This window comes from Elephas maximus, chromosome 3 (genome assembly GCF_024166365.1).
Source record: "Elephas maximus indicus isolate mEleMax1 chromosome 3, mEleMax1 primary haplotype, whole genome shotgun sequence".
Classification (NCBI taxonomy): Eukaryota; Metazoa; Chordata; class Mammalia; order Proboscidea; family Elephantidae; genus Elephas; species Elephas maximus.
In genome coordinates, this window is record NC_064821.1 from 98594925 (window position 1) to 98620596 (window position 25672).

Genomic DNA, 25672 nt, shown 5'->3' on the forward strand with positions numbered 1-25672 from the left:
TTCTCAACTAACAAAATTTTTCCAAAACCCTCTCCATACCTGGAGAAGTTCACCTGCTAACAACTGATAAAAGACTGAGAACTTCAGTAGTCTTCTACCTGTAATTGGTCTCCTCATCCTAACTCTCTCTTTATTCCAGGTATTTACAAGCTACTGCTCAACTACTCTTCATCCTCCACTCATTTATTACCTGATACCTATGTGTCAGGTACCCTACAAGGTGCTAAGGATAGAAACCAATGATGAGCAAGACACAATCAGATCTAGAGCTTCTGAGGCACTGCTGTAAACACACTGTCTTCCTGTTCAAAACTCTTCCATGATCGCCACTGCACAAAGCCCTACTCCCTACTCCGGCACTTGGGACAGTCAGTGATCTCATCTAAACCCAACACCCGGGTCTCCCCTCAAGTGAGTTCGTTATATGTAGTAGTAAAACACAACAATTCATTCTCACTGCTCCTTAGGCAAGTCTTGCCTGTTATTCGTGTTTTATCTCTCTGCCTAAAATGGGCCCTCTGTGTTTTTCTATCTTTGCCTTTCAAAACCCTCTGGAAACATCAATGTCTTAACACGTACTCTAATTCCCATATCTGGATATGATTTCGCTCACACCCAAAAACCCACAGTACCTGTACCTTGCACCACAGTTAATGCTTTTTTGTTTGTTTTATCTACCCTTCTTAGTAGACTGTTGTTGTTAGCTGCCATCGAGTTTGTCCCTGACTCATAGTGGCCCCATTCACAATGGAATGAAATGCTCTCTGGTCCTGAGCCATCCCCATGATGCTTGCAGATCGAACTGTTGTGATCCATAGGGTTTTCACTGGCTGATTTTTGGAAGTAGATGGCCAGACCTTTCTCTTATTAGATCAGAACTTTATAGACCATGTCTTAATAATCTGAGCATACTAGGTGGTATCTTTACAATGCTTTAAAATGTTGAATTTGTAAATTCAACTTTAATTGAATTAATCTGTACCTTCTGTCACAAAAGGTTATTAAAAACATATCATTTCTCACCTGAGTTTTTTCTTTGTCCGTAGATAAGTTTGAAAAAGGAATTGGATGGCAAGCTGCAAGCTCGCCTTTGCCATGCAAGGATAATATGGATGCTTTAGTTTAGTCTGAGAGGGAGAAAAGATGGAGCATGTTTTCACAGAAGTTTTATAGGTTACTATTACACTTCATTATAAACTGAGTAATGACACATGATAAAGTTATACACTAATAAGAAAATCTAGCCAATCTGTTATGAAAATTAGTTTAAAAAAATGTTAAGAAATGATATCCTCTTCATTTTCATTTCTTCAAAATAGAGCCTTTAGACCACAGGAAGGTAAGTAAACTAGCAAGAGCCTAAGAGTGTTCCTTATTGATACCTTATAAAGAATCATGGTACTCAAGAAGAAAAATACTTGGCAGTTATATCATGAGCTCGTAATATCTGATTACAAATTAGGAAAAGTTAATCTCCACAAAGCCCCATATCAACTGATACCACCTCATGGCTACTCCATTGTATCTTCTTTATAAATCTTAAACAAGGGCACTTAAAAGTGTCAGTATGTGGAAACCACACTCATCACAATCTACATTATACACTCTGAACACTGCTTGTATTTTAACTATCACCCAGTAACTGACACGTTTATGGGCATTTTTTTTTTTTTTTGCATTTAGAATGAATGTTAACAACTGAGAGTGAAGATGAGCCACTGACTGCTTTAACTAAAAGCTTTTTAACTGTAATCCTTCTTATTTCTTCAGTAATGATCCAACTAGCTACTTACAGCATTCAATGAAGCTAAAGACAAAACAAAACTGAAATAGTCACTACTGTACACATCTCTATTCTTCATGAACTTGAGGTTTTCATCTCTCACCATCTATAAGAGAAAATCAGTAATTATTTTTAAGAAGCAGAGTGAAGTATTTAATAATTAGAGGATATTTCTAGTGATATATTAAGTAAAATGCAAAGCTTTAAGGCCAATTCCCTTCCCACATGCTTTGAATTTTTAAAAAAGGAGGGAAGAAAATCTCCCTTTTGAATATAAAAAGCAGTAAAAAAAAAAAAAGTGAATTCATTATAACAAATCCTTTTGGGAAATTTAGGAAAACCCCCAAAAGAATAAATGAATTCTAATCTGGTATTTTGGGTGAGAAGGGACAGAGTTTTCCCAAGTACGAGCAAGTCTATCCTCTCCCTGTGTCAAACAGCTTAATTTTTTCCTCTCTCTCCTAATGAAAGACTCCATCTTTTTCTTAAATTCTCTGATTTAGCCACTCATTGTAAAGACCATTTTACCAGTACCTACCTTTTGATTGTTTAGTGTATAAAGCCTGGATTGGGTAGTCTGACAGCGCTAAATTTAAAACCTGGGTCTGTGACACTAGCAATTATTTCTCCTTTTCTGAGACTCAGTTTTTCCATCTGAACAAGGGGAATAAAGCCCGCTACTGCAGCAGAGCGTTTTAAGAATTAGAGATTTGTTTAAAGCATGTAGCAGAGTAGGTATTCAGTAAATGATGGTTAGTATTGTCACATTAGTTTCACCTAAAAATTATGAGTCTTGGTCTGAACTTCAGATGAAATAAGTTAATTCTACCATATGTGTTTCTTTACTGCCCACCCCTCCCCCGGCCCCATTTATTTGTGACAGTAACCCAGCAGGACAGTGACAGTTCTGGCCAATGTTGTGTATTCATATGTGTGCTCTTAATACTCTGTGTGGCACTAATTCAACAGCCATCTCTGGAATCCAGAATAAAAGATTCATGAAACAAGCTGAATAAGATGATGGGGCACTCGGGGTACAACTAAACCCAAGAGAAGCCAAGGGGACTTCTGGACCTATGCAATGAGTTTTGACATTTACACAAATTTCACCCCTTGAACTTTCTTTTACATGGTTCTTACCTGGTATATTCGAGCAGGCATTTTCTCAACAAATAATCCTTTTTTCTCTCCTTTTTTAACCAACTTGGTTAGAATAGAGAGCCGGTCATTGTTAGGTCTATGGGGCCGAGGAGATGACTGAGGTGAAATTTCTGGTGAAGATGGAGCTGATCTAAGCGACAGAATCAGAAAACTGTCTAGTATAAAGCAGCTATTATTTTAGTAGTTAAACTAAAACTTATCAAACTCAAACAGTACTAGACTTAAAAAATAAATTGTACGCTTTCCTGATCCCACACATTAAATACAAATTCACTGACAACAGGACCTTTAAAAACAAAGAACAACTTCCTGATAGTGCTGATACAGCTCTATGTTTTGGACATAAAGACATTCAATAAATGGTACCAGGATTTAAAAATCTCAGTTCTAGATGGGAGGAAAGAAATCACAATTCTAGAATGATTTATATGCATGTTTCTAAATACAAAATAACTTCTTGCCAAGGAAACAAAGACCAGGTAGCAATAAGATGAAAGAAAAGGGGTAGAGAGATTTACTTACTTTCTTTTCAGAATCTCTCTAGCTGATTACCTTTAAATCCCAAACAGTATATTTTCAAGCATTACAAGACCACCCACTGAAATGACACACTAAAGTATTCACAAAGAGAAACTTACAGAGACAGATCCTCAGCTTCCTGCCTTACAACGCTGACTCGACTTTTCTTTGGTAACACCGGGGAGTTTTGATCAGACACCCTTTGGTAAAAGAGCATATAGGCATTCCAGTATCTTCGGCGTACATCAGTATACGGGTTTGCTTTATAACAAGACATTAAGAAAGAAGTCTTTGTAAATAAGGAAGTTTTTCTTGTCTTGACAATCTAAAATGAAGGGGCCAAAAATCCTATAAGCAACTACTAACTAAATTCATAAAATGCAAAGTTTAAGTAAATGTGTGGCTTTTTAAGAGTACTGCTCAGAATGGAAGTCAGGGTATCACAGTTCTGGGAATAAAAAGGATCAACTCACTTGGGAGGTGAGATAGGAGGTAGCAGAGAGTGAAGGGACTGTATGCTAATGAAGTAAGGGAAAGAAGGTAAATATTCCTAGGCAAGTTAACATTTAAGCAAAAGGCAACTGACATTTAAAAGCATGTTCTGCGGCACAGCATGGGATTATAATTGGTTCACTTAACCGTTTCTGCACTGACCAGGCAAAATTTTCTTGGTAAATTTTGGCAACTATACTGTATCGTATCATTTAAGGTTACTACCATTAGATGCAACACTACCATGACATGGTATCACAATCTAATATAGTGGGGATAACACAGATAGAAATTTAGAAACATTCCTTTAGTATTTCAAAATCAGGCAAGAATGATCATACTTAGGTTGGTTTTGAAATGCTAAGGTCTTTGCAAACTGCTATTTTTCAAATAGCAAATTCTGATTGGATTTTGTGATACGCTTTTCTTCATATTTTTTTTTCTGGGGGTGGGAGTTGTGAAGGCAAAGATGTGGTTTTAAAAATGCATGTGCTAGAAATGTATTCTCTAATTAACCATAACCTAGACAGGTGAAAAGGAAATTTGAAAATTTTAGTACACAACCATTTCTTCTGAAACTATTTTAAGGTTGAAATTCTTTGTTCATTAGTTTCTCCTTGATATTCATTTCTTCTTAACTTACTTCCTCTTTCCCCCTAAAACTTTCGGGACAAATTATTTTTATAAAATTGTGAATATTTTCTCTGGGCATCAAACACAGCTCTTCCTTCTATAGCTAGAGCAGCAGTATTATAATAAGAATAAAATAGATTATATTTATAGAAACCTATAAATTAAAACCGGAGTCCGGCGGCACAGTAGTTAAGCACTTGGCTGCTAACTTAAAGGTAGCAGTTTGAGCCCACCAGCTGCTATGTGGGTGAAGGATGTGTCAGTCTGCTTCTGTAAAGATTACAGCCTTGGAAATCCTATGGGGCAGTTCTACTCTGTCCTGTAGAGTTGCTATGAGTCGGAATCGACTCAATGGCAATGGGTTTCTGTTTTTTTTTTGGGGGGGGGGGTATAAATTAAAAACAATAAAACTCAAGGAAAATATCAATTGGTAAATACTTACTTTGATCATAAACTTTTGGTCTATATTCTCCTCCGAAGCATTCATACTCCAAGGTCTCATCATTTAGGTCAAACTCTTCTATAACTGTATCATTAAATTTGTACCACTTGCCCTTTCCACATCCCCTAGAGTCCAGAGAAGGGAAAACCTTGTAAGGTTAAAAAACAAACATCCCCACTCTCCACATTTATCCCTATGTAGTGCCTACAAAAAAAAAAAAAAAAAATTTTTTTTTTCTTTAGTGTCTACAAACAAAGCAGGTGATTAACATTTTAAAAATATCTAAGAAAAATGTAGCAACAGTTATTCCAATTTCTAAAATAACTTTCCAAATTGAAGGGATTAAAATAGTTATACCAAGCTTTAAAAATTCAAAATGAAGAAAGATCAAAGACCAATGCCAAAGCTTCTGTGCAGCAGAAAGGTAAGTGTGGAGGAATGGACAGGGTTAGGAGAGGAGAGACGGGCTAGGATGGGACAACTGCGGAGAGACTACAGGTTGGGTGCAGAGCATCGCCACAAGAAACCTTACCGCCTATCCTTAATGAAAGAATAGTAGTGGCCTGCATGTGCTTGCCCACTGTGTACAATGACACCGACAAGCTCATAGTTTTCTGTGAGGGCCACTTTTTTCCTTGGGGATCCTCCACCTCCCTGATCCATACTTCGCCCGTTTTCACCAACTTCAGAAGACGAATCTTGGCGAGCCATTCCTGAAACTGTGTAAGGCTCCATGTTTAGCATCCATGGAAACTATTTAAAAACAAAAGGGCCACGTTAACGTTGATCAATCACTTACACGGCACTACTTGATTAAGTCAGATACAAATAAGAGGGATGTATTTTCCTAATTTAAGCCAATTCAAGTACAAAATCTCAGAATGGCTCACAAATCTGGAAAAGTATCCAAATAAGACTTAAGTAGCCTCTGGTCTGTGCAAGAAGTACAGCATACGACTTCACAGCCATCACTGGGATGCCTTGTAGAAATGAGGGTTATTGTTTACAGATCTGCCTATTCCATCAGCAGCAGCTGCTTAAGGCAAGAGGTTGTGCAACCTTCGCAATGCCGAGCCCATACACTGGCCACATTTTAGGTGAAATTTGAAAATACAGGAAGGAAACAGTGAAAAAGAGAGTAAGGTAACGGTTGCCATAAATTTCAAGGAAAAAAAAAAAGTTACCCTTATTTGTTCATCATATTTTATGGAACGTCCACTCTCCCAGTCAAATCCAAATCTCATTAGGTGAATTACCAAGACACTAGGTAAAGACTTAATACAGGTCCTCTTCACCGTTATTCTCTAAAGAAAAGCAAAAGCCAATTATCTCCATGGAGAAAATGAAACAGCTAAGTAATGAATGCAAAAGGTATAGATTTCTACAGGTCTTTCCCATCTATGTGTAAACAAGCAATAACACAACCTCATAAAACTAACAATGGACACTTACTATAGAGACAAAGTACATGAATAACAAATTAACCTTGTTTTTAAAAAAGGACAAATGTAATACCTTCTCTTTACACTTTTCACAGTAATACGCATTACTTCCCTCTAGAACTTCTCCTCTAACAAACTGATCCAAAGAAATTTCCAAACTTTGACAAGAAGTAACTCCTAGATTGAGAGCCATGAAAGCCTCTTCACGCTCGTATCTAATTAGGAAATAAAGAGAAAAACCATGAGCAATGATGAAATTTTGAAATTATCGTAATACCCAAGCTTGAGCAGAGTTACATTCATAATTGGTGAAATGAACCCATAGCTGCCCTCATTCTTTTGAAAGTACACAGTTAAATAAAAATAACATTTTTTGACAATTCAAAATTGTTTAAAATGATAAATTTCAACAAGTATTTCCTTAAGGACATAAAACATGAAAAACAAAGAAATTTAATTCAATAAACATTTATAGATTCATTCAGGAATATATCTGCAAGTCTCTCAGCAAATGCAAAATTCACAACATACTAGAAGAGTCATTTAAAAACAACAGTCGTGATGTTTTGAGCCAGCGATATACTCACTAACCTGTGAGGACAGTCTTTACAGATCTTCTGATCGGAATAAATGCCCTGAAACGTACTCTTAAAAATTTGATCTCTCCCCATTTTCTGTTGGAATAAAAAGTTAAAACATTACTTGATGCCTGTAAAACTTTTAGGTTGTTTATATAGAATTTTATCTAGGCCTAGGCTAAAACGAAGATTTTATTTCAACCACCTAAATAAAAAGAGTCAGTCTGATTGTTTAAGCTGGGAACTGCCGGGAGAAGAGCAGCTCATTACCAGACCCACTGTCAGAATAATGGAAAACCTGGTGGTGCAGTTAAAAGCTACAACTGCTAACCAAAAGGCTGGCAGTTCGAATCCACCAGCTGCTGCTTGGAAACCCTATGGGGCAGTTCTACTCTGTCCCATAGGGTCACTGAGTCAGAACTGACTTGACGGCAACGGGTTTGGTTTTTTTCAGGTCAGAGTAATGCAAATCATCAGAAAAAGTAGTAAGAGAACTGGGTCAGTTATGGCAAATGAAAAGGAGAGCATCCTGTGATGATTCTGAACCCCTCTCCCCACGCCACCATTACCAAGTTAGTCGCAACTCTCCATAATCTTTTCCTTTTTCTTGTGAATAGAATGCTATGGGTTTGCATGTTATGGAAAAAAAAGAAAAGAAGTGGATAACTTTTATGTAACATCTAGAATTTGGCAAATATGTAGAGACAAAGTTTATCAGTGGTTACCAGGGGCAGGAGGGTGGCGGGAAGGGGAAGTCATTGCTTGTGGGACACTGAGTTTAAGGGTGATGGAAAAATCTAGAAACGGATAGTAGTGATTGATGACTGCACACATGATGAATGTACTTAATGTCACTGAATTGTAACAGATATAAAAAACGCTGAAATGGCGAGTGTTTTGTTATATATATTTTTACCCCTCCCCTCAACCAAAAAAAAAAGAAGAAATGGCTAAATTGCAAATTGTGCCTACTGATAGGAGGCGAGGTAAACGCTGACACTGCGAGTAGGCTGCCTGTTCCTTAGAGGGCAATACCATTTTGTCACAGGTTTTACTGGGTAAAGGTTTAAATACCACTGCAAACAATTTTTTAATCTGGTCCCTTTGTCCCCTTTGACAGAGATCTCTAAGTTTCAAGACTGTTCTGCACAAAAAAAAACTCATCAGTTCACCAGTGATGGCTGTGCTCCTGTGATGCCAGGTTACGTCAATGGATACACGTTAAGAGTACATACGTACAAATGATTATTGTGTTGTAACTATAGATTATCAAGAGTTATATGACTCAAGAGGAAACCCTGGTGGCATAGTGGTTAAGTGCTGCGGCTGCTAGCCAAGACGTCACCAGTTCGAATCTGCCAGGCGCTCCTTGGAAACTCTATTGGGCAGTTCTACTTTGTCCTATAGGGTCACTGTGAGTTGGAATCAACTCAACAGCAGTGGGTTTTTGATTTACGGCTCAAGAAGAAAAGAAATATATAATTGTAGTGATTCATTTGATGTTCAAATGCAGAAGAAATGGATTACAGTTGCAGTGTTAAAGACGATCGATTCCTAATTTGTCAATTTTATAGTAATCCCATATCCCAAGACACTGCTCTGGTACTATAATTAGAGTGTGAGGGAGGGAGAGGACAGCGACACTTTCACTACCTTGAGATACTCATCCATCTGATCAATGAGACTAGTGAAGAATTCATACGCATCCTGCTGTTCTCTCACATACAGCTCTTTGTTCCACATCTTGAAAATCTATGTAATAAGAATTAAATACGCTGTTCAACACAAAGTTAGCAATTCCTGAATACAGTGGAAAAGGAATGTGAGAGCAATAAGTGTTTCTAAAAACCAAGTTCACCACTAGGCTGTGAAAACTTTCACTGGAGGGAGATTAGCTTGTGTTCAGCCATCTATACTTTTCCCTGGTCCCCTTAAAATAGTAACAAGTCTATGAAACTGAAGGTGGGTACACGGAGATGTAAGGCTGTGGAACAGCCTCTCCTGTAGAAACTAACCAACTTAGTGGGGAAAACACAAGGTAACCTTCCATTACATGAAACACAGTAAAGCCAGGTTAAAAAACAATGTTCCTTATTTTAAAGACATTAGTGAAACTGGCACAGGTTCAGAGGAATGATTTGAACAAATATTTCAGAGCTAAGTCATGAAAAATATTCTAAATAATTAAAATCAGATAATCTCTAGAAATTCAGAAAGTCTATTTTTCTCAATATTCTAATCATTTGAAACCAAGCACCAATTTGAAGTAGAATGGTATAGTCAATCAGTGGTGTTACTTGGGGGTTTGCAGGCAATGTGGACAGCACCAGCTGACACTGTCAGAGGGGGTGGCATCAAAATGACTGTCTATGAAATTTTTGTGCAGTGTTCCAGCAGAATTTTATTTTTTTATAAAAATATCCCTGTAGTTAGTTATAACAACAAAAACATTTTTCACAAGCCCAGCTTACATGTATCAATACACCTACAAGGCTAAACTCTATGCTAATTTACTTTTTGAACCTTCTAATGCACTCCAGTCAGAGTTGGCATTATTACTTAATTACAATGACACTTTGAAACACATGGCTCTGTCTGCACGTGCTACAGGCAGCCATACAACAGCTTCTCTTTTAGAAATGAACCTACTTACTGGGAAAAACACAAGGTAATCCTCCATTACATGAAACATTGTAAAGTCAGGTTAAAAATAATGTTCTTTATTTAAAGGCACTACTGAAATCGACATAGGTATACAAACCAATTCTTTTACAGGTTGTTGGCAATAGAATTAGTCTACAGTTAATAACACACTGTTGTTCTGGTTGCTGCTGCTGTTTACATAGTTTTGATTTTGTCAAATTTTCTGGTGTTTTAGCTATAATATTGTGGCAATTAGTATTTGTGAACCCATATCAAACTTTTTTTTTAGAATGAAGTAGTAATTAAAGGAAAAGAACTGATTACAGGAATTATAATTTAAGAGTAACAAAAAACATTACTAAGGATTCTATATGGTCTGGTATAGGAGGAGGTCTGAGGGGTGGGGGGAGGGAGGTGACGTCAACCCTAGTGATGCTACTGTAGTCAATTCGTTTATAGGATGCAGGTGATGGAATTACCTAGACTTAATAAAGACAAGAAACTATTATCACTAGAGAAGGAACGTAACTAAACTTCAAACATATAACAACTTTGACTCTAAAAAAAGTTACTGGGTGAAATACCTTCCAAAAGTTCTCAGGTACATAATATTGGAGCTTGCTTTCCATCAAATGCCCAAAGAGAGACTGCACTTGGTAGAATACACTATCATCTGGATTGTCCGTGTCATCATCCACTGAAAGTAATGACTAAAAGAAATGAAATTTATTAAGTTAGAAATATTAAAGTGCTTCACAGAAAACCTTGACATACACACGTCTGAGTACCCGCATTGCTATTTTAGAATGCTGTGTATGTTTGGATGTGGCTATAGCCCTACATATGTTTACCTCCAACAGCTCCTAGCTGATGTAATCGTGAACAAATCATCTCTTTGGGCCTCCCTTTATCACGAAAAACTACAACTAGTAATACCAGGATCGCTATGAGAAATAACTGTGTCATAATACACGTGAAATACTCTCAAAACCACTGACTGCTGTATCATAAGCTATTACTATATCATTATAAAGTGCTGATGGCATAGCTTAAATATTTCTAAAATACTAAAAAAGTGAGAATTTGAGAATAATTTTGGAGTCCAAAAATCACATTACATCAAGTCCATCTGTCACATAGGCAGCATGTACATCAGCACATTTATAAAAACAAGCGATTATGAATATGTTGTCTATACTGATTTCAGAAGCTTCTAAAAAATCCTAGTTATGCCTAGTTTTAGCAAACTCAAAATGCAATATATAAATAGGGAATGATTTTTAGGCAATGTACATACTACTACCATACCAAACAGGAAAACGGAAGGAAATCACCTCAGGAAGACCAGGTTGCATATACAGCTGCTGGAAGACTGCGTTCATGTAACAAGTAGCGCCACCATTTCTGAGCCCCACAAACCCTGAACTGGACCTGCTATCCACTGGGGGAAGGTACTAGGAAAGAGAGGAGCAGAAACAGTAGAGAAAGAGAATTAGCACCTCTGCAACCAGTATGTCTCCATACACCTACTCTTCACTAGTGACTCTCTCATTCCACATTTGTGACAACAGTAAAAAAATCTACTATCCGACTATTTTGTGCATTAACAAAGAGCCAGGTAAGGGGGTGGAGAAGGGCAAAGTTTGTGACAGGGAGCGAGGCCACACAAGCTGCCTCTGGTTCGAATTACCCGGTCGAGTGGAGGAGCCGGGACACTCCCGTGCTGCTCTGTGCAGGCAGGACATGTGTAGGAGGTGGGGGCACCTGGGCCTCAAGGAGGGGGCAGAAGCCGTGGCCACAGAAGACAGGTGGGGGCTCATCCTCCAAAGAAGCCTCTCTGCCACCCCTGCAGCCTCCACCGGGCCCAGGTGGCCAAGTCTTGCCTACCCACAGGCCTAGAAGTGGCCCACTGCTGAGGTCCATCTCCAGGGCTGGCAAAGCAGGAAGGTGGAGAGGCGAGGTGCAGGGGTCTGCACGGAGGCCTGGAGCATGGCCGGGTGATGGTGGGCCCCTGCTGCTCCAGAGATGGCAGGCAACTATTGACTACCACCATCCCCAACCCCGCGGGCTCCACAGTGGTTGAGGAACCCGATGTGCCACTCCACGTGCATCAGGGAGGGAGATACACTGGCTAACTGTGTCGATAAATGAGTAGGTGTATAGTTATATGGGACGTCTGAGAGGAAAAAGAGATACACACTGAACAGATTTACACATCCAGTGTGCCAGCAAAACCTATGTTCATGAAGTCCTCCTGCAGATGCTAACAGTTATAAACACTATTAACACAATGCTTCTTTTTAGTTCATAATGTAAAATAGCTGGCATACAGTTGGTGTGCATTTCTTTACCCATTTATACAGTCATGCATTTAGTCACTTATCATTCAACAAATATTTACTGAGGGCCTACTATGTGTCAAGCACTGTGCGAGCAATATAGGAGAGAACAGAAAGGTACATGGTTCCTGATCTCAATGAGCTTATAATAGGGAAAACAGACATTCATCAAATAAGAATAATAATAAATATTACAAATTGAGGTAAGTACTCTAAACAAATGGAATATGGTTCTATGAAAGCATTTACTATGAAGAATCTTGACTGGTCTGGATGGCCAAGAAAGGCTCATATTCATTCCCCTCCTTTTTGAGAAAGCAACACTCTTCTATTAAAATTCTCTAATAAGCATACAATTAAGGAAATAAGTAAATACCCTAGCATTCCACATACAGATGTATTATAATAATGTAGATACCAGTACAGTGCTTATCTGGGTAGAAACACTCTAGAAGAGGCATCTTGAATAAAGTTCAACATGGTACTTCTGCTAGTGGAAAAGGGTGCTGCAGTGATACACTCTAAAGTGCTGTTAGAATAGAATCTTGGTTCTGCCATGCCATGACTAGAATCATGTCATTTGCATGTATCATGTACCTGCATCCATGTAATCAGCAACCAACAAAAACCTGTATGTCTTTCAGACCGCAAGGAATTACTAAATATTAACACACTTTTTACAAACATTAGACATACTCTTAGAGCAGGATGATTTCTAAGATCCAGTTGATACTTAAATTTATTTGCAAAGCATAGGTTTAAAAAAATAAAAAGTGACTCCTAACGGTGCTAAAACAAAATATTTCCATGAGGCAAGTAATTCTTCACTATGTTGGTATAATCCCTGATTTATGGGAAAAAAATAGCTTTCACTTTCATCTGATTATTAAATAAATGTAGTAAAACTAAAGCATAGCATTATAAACTAGTAACATTTTGATACTAACACAGTTCCCAATACATGGGCTCTTACATTTCTAAGCCTTTGCAAGTAGTACTTCCTAGGACAGGTGTCCTCACTGCCTTAGCTGTCTGGTACGTGTTCTGTAATTATCAGCTCAGGCATCCAAAGGGGTAAGACCGACTTCTGTGATTTAGAAAATGCAAAGGCAGCTTTCAGAGCATCCTCACACACTCCCACTCCTGATCTGATCCTCTAACAGCACACCTGTAACTTGCTTCCCTCTTACAGACTTCAGTATAGATGAAACTGTTTCATGCATTCATACCTTTGCCCATATTCTTGTCATTGCTGCAATGACCTTCCCACCTTGCTTCAAATGGCTTACTTGTCGTTAAGAGGCTATTTCAAGTGGTAGTGTGAAGTGCCCCTTTGTGTTAGCAGAGCATTTGGGATACCTCTATCTTATAATTAGACACATTATATTGAAATTATCTGCTTATAGGTCTGTCTCTCTCACTATACACTGACATCCTTCAGGGCTGGGATCACAGCTTAGTTTCTGAGCTCCAAAAGCTTACGACACTTCTCAGTGCACCATAAATTCAACAAATCTTTGTTGAATTTAACTGAACATAGCCTGCACTGTGATGCAATGTTGGTTTGACTTTGTATCTCTAGTGCTTGGCATTGTGTTAAGTATTATTACTCAAAAAGGAATGCTACTCTTCACTAAGAATAATTATCAACCAACTTGAAAATGTCTTTATTCTTTGATTAAAAGGGTACCATTTAGTAATACATCATAGTTTGTTAGTATAATACTTATAGTTTACAACTGATTTGAATATGAGGATATAATAACCCACTGAGAGTAATAATGACTTTCTTTCCAGTTAGGAGAAGGCAAATATAGTTTTAAAATTACATGCTTAAGAAATCATCCTAAAAAATTAAATACACCAAGGTCTGGAAACCTTACATCGAACTCCTTGGTGAGCGCAGGGTCGGGCTGATGATGCATAGAAAGGAGCTCTTTTGTAATAATTTGAAGATTTGAAGGTGAGCTATCAGCCAACATTACAAGGACTTCATAAGCCGCCAATCGGCTGTTCACCGCACTACATCTAAGAACAGAAGACACAAATTAGTTTCAACAACAAATAATCTACTTAAGTTGTTCATTAAACTAAATTAGCATTTCAAATAAAAAGTATGAGAGCTATAATCCATCAAACACGGTTAAGTCAGGTCTGATCTCAGAAAACTAATAATCTAGTAGAAAATGCTGTGCTTATTACTTAACAAAGGAACAGAAGGGTGAATATGGTTTAGAGCTAAATATCTTTTTGGTCTGATGACAAGGTGGCAAAATACTGTCATTTATGACTGCAGAATCAGAATATTCTTTAAGTAATGGATCAACAAAAATGGAGGAGAAAAACATAACTGTACAATAACAACATAGGAATAAGTATCTTTCAATTAAAGTAGGTTAAGAAAAAAGGTTTTTATAATATATCACCCTGAAATTCAAATATCTAACTGGCAGAAAAAGTAAGCTACACAAACCAAAATAGATACTCATAAACATTTTATATATGCTCACAGATAAAAAAAAAAATTAAAGTCAACTTTTAATTTTGCTGAAAAAAAAAATGGCAACAGAAACACAAAGTATGTCAAATCAGTTCACTTAGAGTGACATAATGGATAACTAGCAAGCATTCTGCAGGAAACTAAAGGCTTCCTATACTGATCCCCTTTAGTAAATTCATTTTGGAGATAGATAATAACTTCTCATCATAACCCAGGCTGATTTTGCATTACTGATGAGATCACAGGCTAGATAAGATACACAGAAAAGAGGACACCCAATCTTTGAGTGACACACTCATGGGGTATAGGAGATGTGTTCAGGAAGGGGTTATGGGGCTCTTAGATCAGCCCTGTGCCAGGCACTGAGGACAATGGCCACGGAGCTGGCACTGTTCTTTGCTTCTGGTATATAGTTCTGGGTTGCAAAAGCCAAATGGGCAGGGAGGCGCCATATAATATACGCTGAACTTGAAGTTGTTTTGTTGTTACTGATACAAGAATAGCAATACTTTTGAAAAAAGCTACTGAGCATTTAAAATCTTTCTGGCTTTAGGGTTTTGGTGGGGGAAAGGCTGGGAGTCACTGATAAATAAATACCATGCAGTACAATGGGGAGGGATAAAACAAAATGCTTTTCTATTCAAGGTACCATAAAATTTCAAGGTACCATATATGATTTAAAAAACAAAACAAAAACTTCCTGTTGATAGAGGCATTACTTTTAACAAATATAAAAGTATCCGTAAATATAAATTTCAGAGGAACTACTAGAGATTTATTTTCTCATTCACAGAAAATTAAAAACACAAAGACACACACACACACAGAAAAACACAGCTTTAATAAAATCCAAATCTTCCAGAAAAAAGAATGAGGTGAAATTAGGGGTGGGAGTCACAGCCTGAGGGATACCCCGAAAGTTCTAATGAAGGTTTATTACCTATAACAGATTCTGTTAAAAAGTAATCTCTAGATAGAGGAATATTTATATATGTTAAGATCTCTTAAAGTTCCATAAAATACTACTTACTATGTCTTGTATACATTTCAATCACCACTAAAATTATCCAAGAATTTTTTTATTGGTTAAATACCAAATCCTCAGTTTCTTCAGGATTACTCAATTAACTGAGTTTTCAAGGGTAAAGAACAAAATAAGTCAGATTCAGAGCAAATGAGATGGCGGCTTTGTAGCTGCCTCCTCTTCCTATCTTCCATAGTACAAATACCACCCACACACGGTCAAAGTTACAATGGAATCTTTCAAATTTCTACCCATGAAAATAAAATTTGATTCTAAAATCACTACTTACTAGCAGTTTCCATGATCAGAACACAGTCGCTGCCAGTAAATCACCAGGTCAATGCACTAAAGCACCTATACTTTTCTTGCAGAAGAAACCCTCAAGACTTGGCTCAGAGCCTACTCACTTTTACTTTAGACATAATTTTTATAAGCTTGGTTTCTCTTAGAAGTTGTCACTGACCAAGTTAACCACACGTTGTTATTTATTCCTCCGATGATAATTATGGTATTACCATATTTTTACACAAATAGCACGCCTTTTGCATTTCTTTGCGGGCTGCGCCCTCCCCCTGTGGGGCACCCTCACAAGCACTGCCATGCCAATCCTCTTCCACACGTTGCTGTAAAACAAAAATTAGCACAGTGCGTTTATGAAAATACCTCGCAGGGGGCAGGGCGCAGGGCGCAGCCGGCAAACAAAGGCAGAAGGCGGTGTTATTTGCATCAACAATGCAGTAGCATACTTGCTCAGCACTTACTGTGGGCCAGGCTGGTTATATGCTAAGTCTTTTTACATGCATTTCTTTATACAGTGGATAATATTAGACATACACACACAAGATGGAAGACAAATGCCAAGTTAATAAAATCTTTTTGAACTAAAGTTTCAAATTAGAATTTTTACCAAAACTGAACACAACGTGCATTTTCCATACTTTGGATGAAAGTCCTGTTGACTGATGGCGGCGCTGCCAGCTGGAGAATGACTATTTAAAATAATTCTAGAAGCTCGGAAAAGGAAGTCATCTAACAATGGTTTAATGAGTGATGAACCTGGAATAGAGCACAATATTCATGTTGAAGAGGAACACTTACATTTTAATTCAAGTCTTGAACTTTCATATCAGAGCTGCAAAAGCACCCAAAGTCACCTAATGGGAGGGCATTAAATTTAATGCTTATTTCTGAGCGCTGACTATACAGCAAGGCTCTGTGGTTCAGGACGTGGGTAGGCAGACGGGTGGGTTAGGGGACAGGGTATAAGACAGGCAAGTAAGAGTGCCTTCCTCTACGGGCTTACAACACAACGGAGGGAGTCAAGCTTCTACTTGGTATCGTAAGTGCCAAAGACACAAGGCAGAGTGGTTTGGGTGAATAGTTAGTCCAGTTAAACGTTCTGAAACTTTTTAAATCTTGCCTTCTTTAGATAAAAATGTTGAGAATCACTCTTTTCTATGTATCCCCAGTAGCCAAAAAGATTTTATAGAACTTAGTTTGTATTATAAAAGTGATAGGGTAATGTTTCGATTAATTTTCTGAGTATAATTTATAATATGAAATATGCTTTTACAAAATACATGTATACCCTAGGAGTTTCATATGTACCCTTCCATCTGGGGGTGGCAGTCGGGGTCTGCCTCCCCAGATGAGAATCACCGCTCAAAAGAAATAAGACATATAATAGATTATACATTATAAATAAAACATATAATAGATTATACATTATAAAGTACATAGCAGAAAAACAAAAGAACCCAAAAATCTACTTTGAGTTATAATTTTTACTTGGTATTAAGCTGCATGATCCAATTACTTTGAATGCTGTAAAACCCTCTATGTGATCCTGGTGAAAAAGGTAAAATACACCTTAAGTTTAGTTTGTTAGCCACTAAAATTCTAGAAATCCCTTATTGCCTGAAGGGTCAATTTTCTATGGAACATTTCAGCATCTATCTTATTTTCCCAATTACACACAATGATAATGGTAATAACAGAGAAGTGAGGTATTTGGCCACTTGGTAAGATGAAGCAATAATTACCAAGCATTTCCTTTTCTGCCCCACAGAGTGAAAGAAGGGTCTTAATAAGTCGTAAGTGCCCTGCCAATAAGATGTTGTCTGCTTCACTGGTCTCACAATCAGCTGTGCGATTAGGTTCAAAGTTATCCAGCCAAGTAATCTCATCTTCCAGCATGGTAGCTGGGCTGACTCTTAACTGCTCCATTTCTGAAGCTAAGAAGGACAAAAAGAAGAAGAAGAAAAAAAAAAATCAATTACAAACAAAGAAGGGCTTTCCTTTGTGAAATCAAAATCCCGAATTAAGCAAAGTCAAGCAAAGTCAGCCTTTTCAGTTCATAGACATCAAAAAGATTGTCATTAAGTGGCAGGTTAGAACTACAGCCTGCCAGGGGTTATGAAGGCTTATACATATTCATTCAGTCCTTCGCTCCTAAACCAAACATTTATGGCGTGCCTCCTCTGTGCGGGTTGCTGTGCTATATGCTGGGGATGTAAGATGAAGGAGACAGTTGCTCCTAAGATGTTCCAGGTTGGTGGGTGTTAGCAGACGTCCCAGGGAACGAACCCTTCTAGAGAAAGAAGTGACAGAGGGGCCTGAGGAGAGCCCATACTGCAGCAGCGTTACTCATGCCAAGGGAGGGCAGAGTTCTGCAAAGGGCAAAGGTCAACAGTGAAGCAGCCAGGGCCCAGGTTTCTGAACGACGAGCCAACCTCCTGATACCTGAGAACTACTCTGGTCTTTTCTATTAAGTATTTCACTTTCCCCTTCAAATAAGGATTTAAAGCAAAATTCTCTACTGGTGTTGCAACTGGGGAGGAGAGGAGGAGTGATCGTGCACTCCTTCCACCGTAGTATAGCGGCAAGCAAGCAGGGTCCCCATGTGGTAAGGTGGAAAGGGATACTTCAGGGTTGGCCAGAGCTGGATTGGCAATGGATATGAACCCTGTCTCTACCACTGACCGTTTCCTCATTTATAAAATGGGGCTCACACCAACAATGCACAGTGCTGAGTATAAAATACACAGCACAGGCACTGGCATATAGCAAATACTCCCCCCCAAAATGGCAACCATTGTTGTTTCAAAACATTTTACCTGAGAATTTATTTTCCCCGAACATATCTCAATCAGGGATCCTGGATCCCTCATTTGCCACTCAGCAACACAAAACCAAAAAACCAAACTAAACCCAGTGCTGCTGAGTCGATTCCAACCCATAGCGACCCTACAGGACAGGGTAGAACTGCCCCATAGAGTTGCCCTGGTGGATTCAAAGTGATTCAATAACCCTTTGGTTAGCAGCCGTGCCACTTAACCACTACGCCACCAGGGTTTCCTCAGCAACACAAGGCCTACATTAATAATTTGTTCATTCATTCTAAAGTTGCATGTTTTCCAGTCCTCAATAAGCAAAGAATACCCTCTGCAAGCCTAAGCCAGAGCACAAAATCTTGACAGCTGCTGCCCAACTCTGCTCAAAAGCCTGGTTGAAAACATGGTATTTAGAGTAGACTGAAAGATGGGCATGTAGTCCATCTACTTCTCTAGAGAGAACAGATGCTACTCCTGAATCAAGACTCAGACAGTATTATCTCAGTCTCCAACAAATTCCATTTCTTTGCTCAGAACACTGCATCCTCTGTTTTTATTGAGACACTTCTGCATCTGACAAATGTGTTTGCCTCAGGGGTGATGCTGAAGATTAGCAGTCACTGTATCCGTAAATGTCCTTTACTCGAAGACTTAAGTGCTGGGAAAAAGATTTGTTCAAAAGACGATTCTGTTTCTTCCTCTAGAGAAGGATATTGACAGCAACCAATCATATACTGTTTCCTTTTTACCCTTGACTTCTAGGAATCTCACAACCAAATTCTGACTGTGGGTGGCTTTATAGCCTGCAGTTTTTTTTTCTCCCGGCCTTGACATTCTTTTCCAATTAATATTTTTGTTGATCCTGATTTGTACTTTATTTCCTCTAAGCTGAAGTAAACTCTTGACGTAAGAAAATAGGGAATAGACTAACAACTTTTGATTTGAACAACTAACATTCTAACATTTATTTGCATTATTTCAGGGTAAGTACAGATGATTAAAATTTAAACACTCTAATGACAGAATTTCTAATATTTAAATTACCTAACACTAAATATATTAACTGACTTCATTATCAACATGCCTCAATACAGAATTCCTCTTTCCCTCTGTGATCAACCTTGTAAACTGTCAGAATTGACTATACTATCGAGAAACATCCTTCCTAACAATTCTGTATTAGTGTAATTAAAATACGAACCACTGAACAATTTTTAAAATCCACAAGTCTTCTCAACCACTTTAATGTCTGGGTGTCCGACAGAAGAGGAGTTCACTGGTACACAGGTTTATGTGCTATTTTTGAGGAAACAAAATTCAACTTCAAACAGTAATTAAAATCTTATTTATATATAAGACACGTAAGTCGGATTTACAAATGTCCATCTGGCCTTCTTTTCTAATCCCTCCCCCTTAAGCACACAAATCAAAGTCAGACATTTACTTACTTGTCAGATCATCTAATAACTGGCACCTCAGATCAAAATACTCCATACACTGAGATAACAGTCTAAAAAACAGATACGTTTCAGTTATTAGAAAATGGCTAAAGATTTAAAAATAAAAAATATTTTCCTTATAAGAACAAGTTCATAAAACAAATGAGCAAGAGAATTTCCCTAAGCATAAAAAAAAACTTTTATACTGATTCTACTTCTATCTTTTATCAAGAAGCACATTAATGACTTCACTTCTACAGATGCAGTACAGGATTAATACTGTAGAGAGAGAACATAATGTTATCCCATTTTGTACTAATGTGTGCACTGATTACATAAGGGATACACTGATTACATTCATTTATTCAAATGATCAACCAGTACTTAGTAAGCACCTACTATATGCCTGGAACAAAAAAACACAGGAGAGAGACAATAAATAAAACACACACACACACACGTCAAATGGTGACAACCCTAAGAAGAAAAATAAAGTAGGGTAGGAGGAGAAAGAAGGGGAAATCATTTTATCTAGATCATCAAGGAAGGGTTTTCTGCAGTTATAACACTTATCAGCACAGGTTTTAGAATCTGATAGTTCTTGATTTTAATCCTGGCTTCATTATTCATAGCTGGGGTCCATGGACAACTTATTTCACCTCCAACTCTCAGTTTTCTTGATTTTTAAAACGCTTACTACAGTATTAGAAACACACACACATACACAAACACACATAAAAGAGGCTCAAGCATGGGCTAATGATGAGTGTGCATAATGAACCAAGGATTATTTTAAAAATGAAGATAACAGTACTGCCAAATTCATTTGGCTGTTGTGAGGATCAAATGATAAATATATGCAAAGAATTCAACATGCTGTGTGGCACACAGTTAGCACAACGTAACTGCTATTATCATCATCATCACTATTATTATTAAGGAAAAATATGTACCAAACTTTGGTATTTAAAAAAAGTTGTAAAATGAAAACACATAAACAAAAATTCAATTTTATATAAAATTAAACAGCTCTAGAGTCAACAGATTTTTAAAAGACATTCTTAGAGAGTATGTATTAAAAAACTCATCTAGTGCTTTCTGTTTCTTCCCCAAAGTTTAGAGGAAGCTAACATCAAATCAAATTCCTTTTTTTCCCCATGAACGTATATGCCACATTTTCTTTATCCATTCATCTGCTGATAAGCCCTTGGGTTATGTCCACCTTTTGGCTACTGTGAATAATGCTGCAATGACTACATGTACCTTCAAATCAAATTCTTAATATTTAGTTATATTTAATAGTCTTGTTTTTACAATAAGTACAACAGCTTGTTTCTTAGAAATGGCTTAAATACTTTCACTAAAGAAAAATTAGTTTTACAAATTAATGAAAGGATTATCTGATTTAAAAGAAATTTTATCAAGGAAAAGTTAGAAATCTAAGGTCAAAAAAAGAAGTTTCTATAGCTTCTAACTCAGATGCCTTTACTGAAAAACCATTCTCTGGCATTTGGTTTTGCACCATAAATGAATTACTCTTCATTATCAGAAATGCATAGCTAATATCTTACTTAGGTTAAATCTTGGTGGTAAACTGGAACACAATTGTAAGTTTTGGCTAAACCTTTAACATTTAAGTTACCCTCAACAATCTTTAAGAAACCAAAATCCTGACTTCTTTATTTGTAGACCTACAATGTTAAACTAGAAGGTTAAATATTTCAAGATAATATTTGTGTTGAGACTTAGATATGTGGGCCACAAATCCTCATAATCAGGAAGTGCATGAGAACATAAATATCAATATACACACTTAATTCTACAATGACAGCTTGCAAATAGATAATATTCTAACTCAGTTTCAGGAAATTCTGCAGATTATACATCTCATATCTACAAAATTTAGGTGTTATAAAAAAAAGCCAAGGGTTAGATGCTTACATGTTAGGAGTCTGGGGTAGCCCTGACACCTCTTCCCTCCCAGGGCTCTAATTTATAAAGCATGGACACAAGGAAAGTACATATCGATTTCACAGATCTCTCTGGTATCTTATAAGCCCCACAGGAGGGCTCTCTGGTGAAAGCTGAGTTGGAGAAAGTGGCTTAAACTTAAGGTTGAAGTGGTACCTCCTACCTCCCCCCCTGGACCTAGATCAGGGCATCCATGCATGTAGACTAGCCTGTAGAGATGAGACGGGGCAGAAGAACCAACTTACCCAAGTGATTTTATAGCCTGGACCATAAGCCTTCCTACATGCCCAGGTACATGTAAAACTAAGAATGAAAGCTAGAAAGATAGCTACAGACATGGACTTATAAAGTATGCTGAGCCGAGAAAGTGATGAACAACGGGACAAGGGCAGTGCCCTTTACACAATTACTCAGCTCAAGTAACTTCAGGCTCTCACCAACCAGGTGAGCTCCTCCTTCTCTTTGGGTTAGGTGGGCTAGGCGGAATGGAGATGGGGGGAGCGAGTCTGGTAGTTCTTCTTCTAACTCTCCTATCCTGAATTTTGGGGAGAAAAACAGAAATGCCCTCTTTTAGGGCACAAATAACAGAGAAGAAGAAAGGAGAAATTCTTTTGTCATCTCAGTAATGTACTCTGGACTTTAGGGGCGCAACACAGAAATCATTATTTTATTCTTTCTGCCTTTCTTGTAACTTCAGCTTTTCTATCTTTGTTACATACCTCTGATTGACTCCTCTCATAATACTGGTTGGGGACCAGAGAGGCAGCTGAGCCGTGAGAATGACACCGAGGAGAAACTGATTGGGCTTCTGTACATCCGGATAAGCTGAAGTGTCTGTCTGACTAAGAGTATATAGTTGATCACAGGCAACACGGCGAATCTGAAATTACATTATTAGTGGCAAAGGACACATACTGATCAACGTTAAAGAATGCTTAAAAAGGGCCTTCCTCCAAAGCCCACGTTACTTACTCATTCGAGTTATTGATGGATACCTACAAAGTTATGAGAGTTTCAATGGTAAAGTTTCCATTGAATAAAACAGGACTAACAAAAAACAAGTGTGTTTTGGGAACTGATTTCCCACTGTAATTACTAATCTACCTTCATCAATAGGTGCATAACTGAATCTAAATGAAAGTAAGAAAAAACGTCAAGTGTTTACAAAGTTAATTTTCAAGGTCACGTAAGAAGTTAGAATTTTAAAATCTAATGAAAGTTCATGGCTTAAAGCTGGTCTTTCCTGATTTTGGCCAACATGCTAACAATGCCAGCTGTCCTTATGAACTACAGATATTGAATATTGGCTGTGTAATTTTATTTGTTATAAACAAATACAAATTATTTTTTTTAAATAAAACCCAGATATTACACCATTGGTCTCTTGCTAATCATAGCACTCATCTCATAAATTGGTGGAATATCTTGGAGGTAATGGAAAGGAGGGTCAAATAGTCTTACCAGTCACTGTGCCTTCAGAGTGGTCTGAGGCCCCATAGGTCACCCTGAGAGAACTAAATGCCATTCTTTCTGTACTCCCCACAGTTTCACAGGTATTCAAGGGAGCCCAAAACAGAACAGGGCCAAAGGGATTTTTATAAAGTAATTAAAAAAATTCCTACCTCAGCACTTGGGGATCCAAGTAGAATATCGATGATAAAATCAGCAACACAGGGCAAGTTATAGAAAGATGCTAACAATAAAAATAAGGAGAATTGGGCAGGGGAGGGGAGAATTAAGTTAGGCAATACATTAAAAAAATATGAATAAGTTCCTAGGCTTAACTTTAGCTTTTCTTCTACATGGAAATCAGAATTCAGGACCTTCTACAATTGTTTCCACATCTGTCAATTTATCCCACGAAATTCTAAGGTGCTCAAGAGTGGGAACCATGTCTTAGTCATCTTTATACCCCCACATTTCAGCATAATACCTTGCACATACACTGACAGAATAAATATTTATTGCGCTAAACAACTATCAATACTTGCTAGCTGGAAAATGCATCCTAAAAGAAACTTGTTAGTTCTGTCAAGTCAATTTTCAACTCATGGCGACCCCATGTGACAGAGTAGAAGCGCCCCATAGGGTTTTCTAGGCTGTAATTTTTACTGGAGCAGACCGCCAGGTCCTTCTCCCGTGGAGCCACCGGGTGGGTTCGAACTGCCAACCTTTTACTTAGCAGCCGAGTGCTTACCCACTGTGCTACTAGGGCTCCTTCAAAACAAAACAAACAAAAAACCAAACCCACTGCCCTCGAGTCAAGTCTGACTCATAGTGACCCTACAGGACAGAGTAGAACTGCCCCACAGAGTTTCCAAGGAGCGCCTGATGGATTCGAACTGTCGACCTTTTGGTTAGCAGCCACAGCTCTTAGCCACGATACCACCAGGGTTTTCTAGGGCTCCTTAGGGAAGTTATAATTTTTTTAATTGATCTGAAAATATCTGTAAACTAAACAATTTAGGAATACTGAACTGAGAGTATGGTGTATGTTGAAATGCGTTTCATAACGACTTATACTTCTCATAAACCCCCAAAAGCACGTGTGCTCAAAGTAAATAATTACGAACGGTATTTTAATATTCCATAATGTTTAACTTTTTCTATACATTTACCCTGATTATCTTTACCTCTCATTTATGCAATTAGCGTGCATGCTATACTAAATACATAAGCATCACCAAATGTACGTTAACAAGCAGTATGAATCAGTTACAATAGTTAAAAAGAGTAAAGCTCCTATGTGTTGGTACAATTTTTAAAACTTCATTCCTGAATACTTACTGAGGGCTTACTACACACCAAGCAGTGTTTGGGTGCTGGGGTTCAGCAGGGAACAAAACGGGAAACAGTCTGCCTTCATGGATCTTACAGTCTAGCTTGGAAGGGTTTGATGACACTGAACATGATAATTAAGTAAATTATATTGTATGTTACACAGTGATAAGTGTTAGACCAAAGGGAGAGTTATGAGTTTTTTAAAGGTGGTCAGAACGTCTAAGAATGTGACATTTAAGCAAAGACCTGTAGGAGATGAGAAGAGAGCTGTGTGGATATATGGGGAAAGAACATAGTGGAAATAGGGAATAAAGAACATAGCAGAAATAGGGAATAAACTGCAAGGTAGAAGCAGGAAGATGAGTTAGGGCACTACTGCTATAATCCCAGTAAGAGAGGACAGCAGTTCAGAACAGTGAAGGTGGGACTAAGGAGCGGAATCTAGATATAGTCTGAAGCAGGATGTGCTGACAGATTAGAAATAGGCGTGACAAAAGCAATCAAGGATGACTCCAAGGTTTTTGGCCAGAGCAACTGAAGAATGAAGCTGCCATTAACTAAAATGGGAAATCTCTTGGGTGATACGGGTGAGATCAGTAGTTCAGTTCTGGGCATGTTAAGTTTGGGATGTCTAGTTGATATCCAAGTGGATATAGATCCAAATTTAAAAGCTGTCAGCATATAGAAGGGATTTAAGGCTGTCAGACTGAATAAAATCACTAAGAGAGTGAGTGTAGACAAAGAAGAGACGATGGCAAAAGACTGAGCCCTAGAGTGGCTCTAATGTTGAAAGAACAATTAGTAATATCCCC

The 25672-nt window shown here is 37.9% G+C and overlaps 1 protein-coding gene across 4 annotated transcripts in view; it reads right to left on the minus strand.

Moving 5' to 3' along the window:
• Nucleotides 1-25672, minus strand: part of USP24 (ubiquitin specific peptidase 24) — a 168984-nt gene that overhangs the window by 36169 nt on the left and 107143 nt on the right. For all 4 annotated transcript variants that reach the window (XM_049879349.1, XM_049879351.1, XM_049879347.1 and 1 more), the window contains 18 exons: nt 23702-23772; nt 22799-22959; nt 20118-20179; nt 17599-17790; nt 16495-16612; nt 13916-14060; nt 11028-11147; nt 10278-10403; nt 8704-8802; nt 7064-7146; nt 6546-6687; nt 6215-6334; nt 5563-5783; nt 5031-5155; nt 3583-3724; nt 2924-3074; nt 1794-1889; nt 1024-1127 (listed from right to left, as the gene is read on the minus strand). In XM_049879349.1, the coding sequence (XP_049735306.1) occupies nt 1024-1127; nt 1794-1889; nt 2924-3074; nt 3583-3724; nt 5031-5155; nt 5563-5783; nt 6215-6334; nt 6546-6687; nt 7064-7146; nt 8704-8802; nt 10278-10403; nt 11028-11147; nt 13916-14060; nt 16495-16612; nt 17599-17790; nt 20118-20179; nt 22799-22959; nt 23702-23772 (2278 nt within the window). The remainder of the gene's footprint in view (nt 1-1023; nt 1128-1793; nt 1890-2923; nt 3075-3582; nt 3725-5030; nt 5156-5562; nt 5784-6214; nt 6335-6545; nt 6688-7063; nt 7147-8703; nt 8803-10277; nt 10404-11027; nt 11148-13915; nt 14061-16494; nt 16613-17598; nt 17791-20117; nt 20180-22798; nt 22960-23701; nt 23773-25672) is intronic.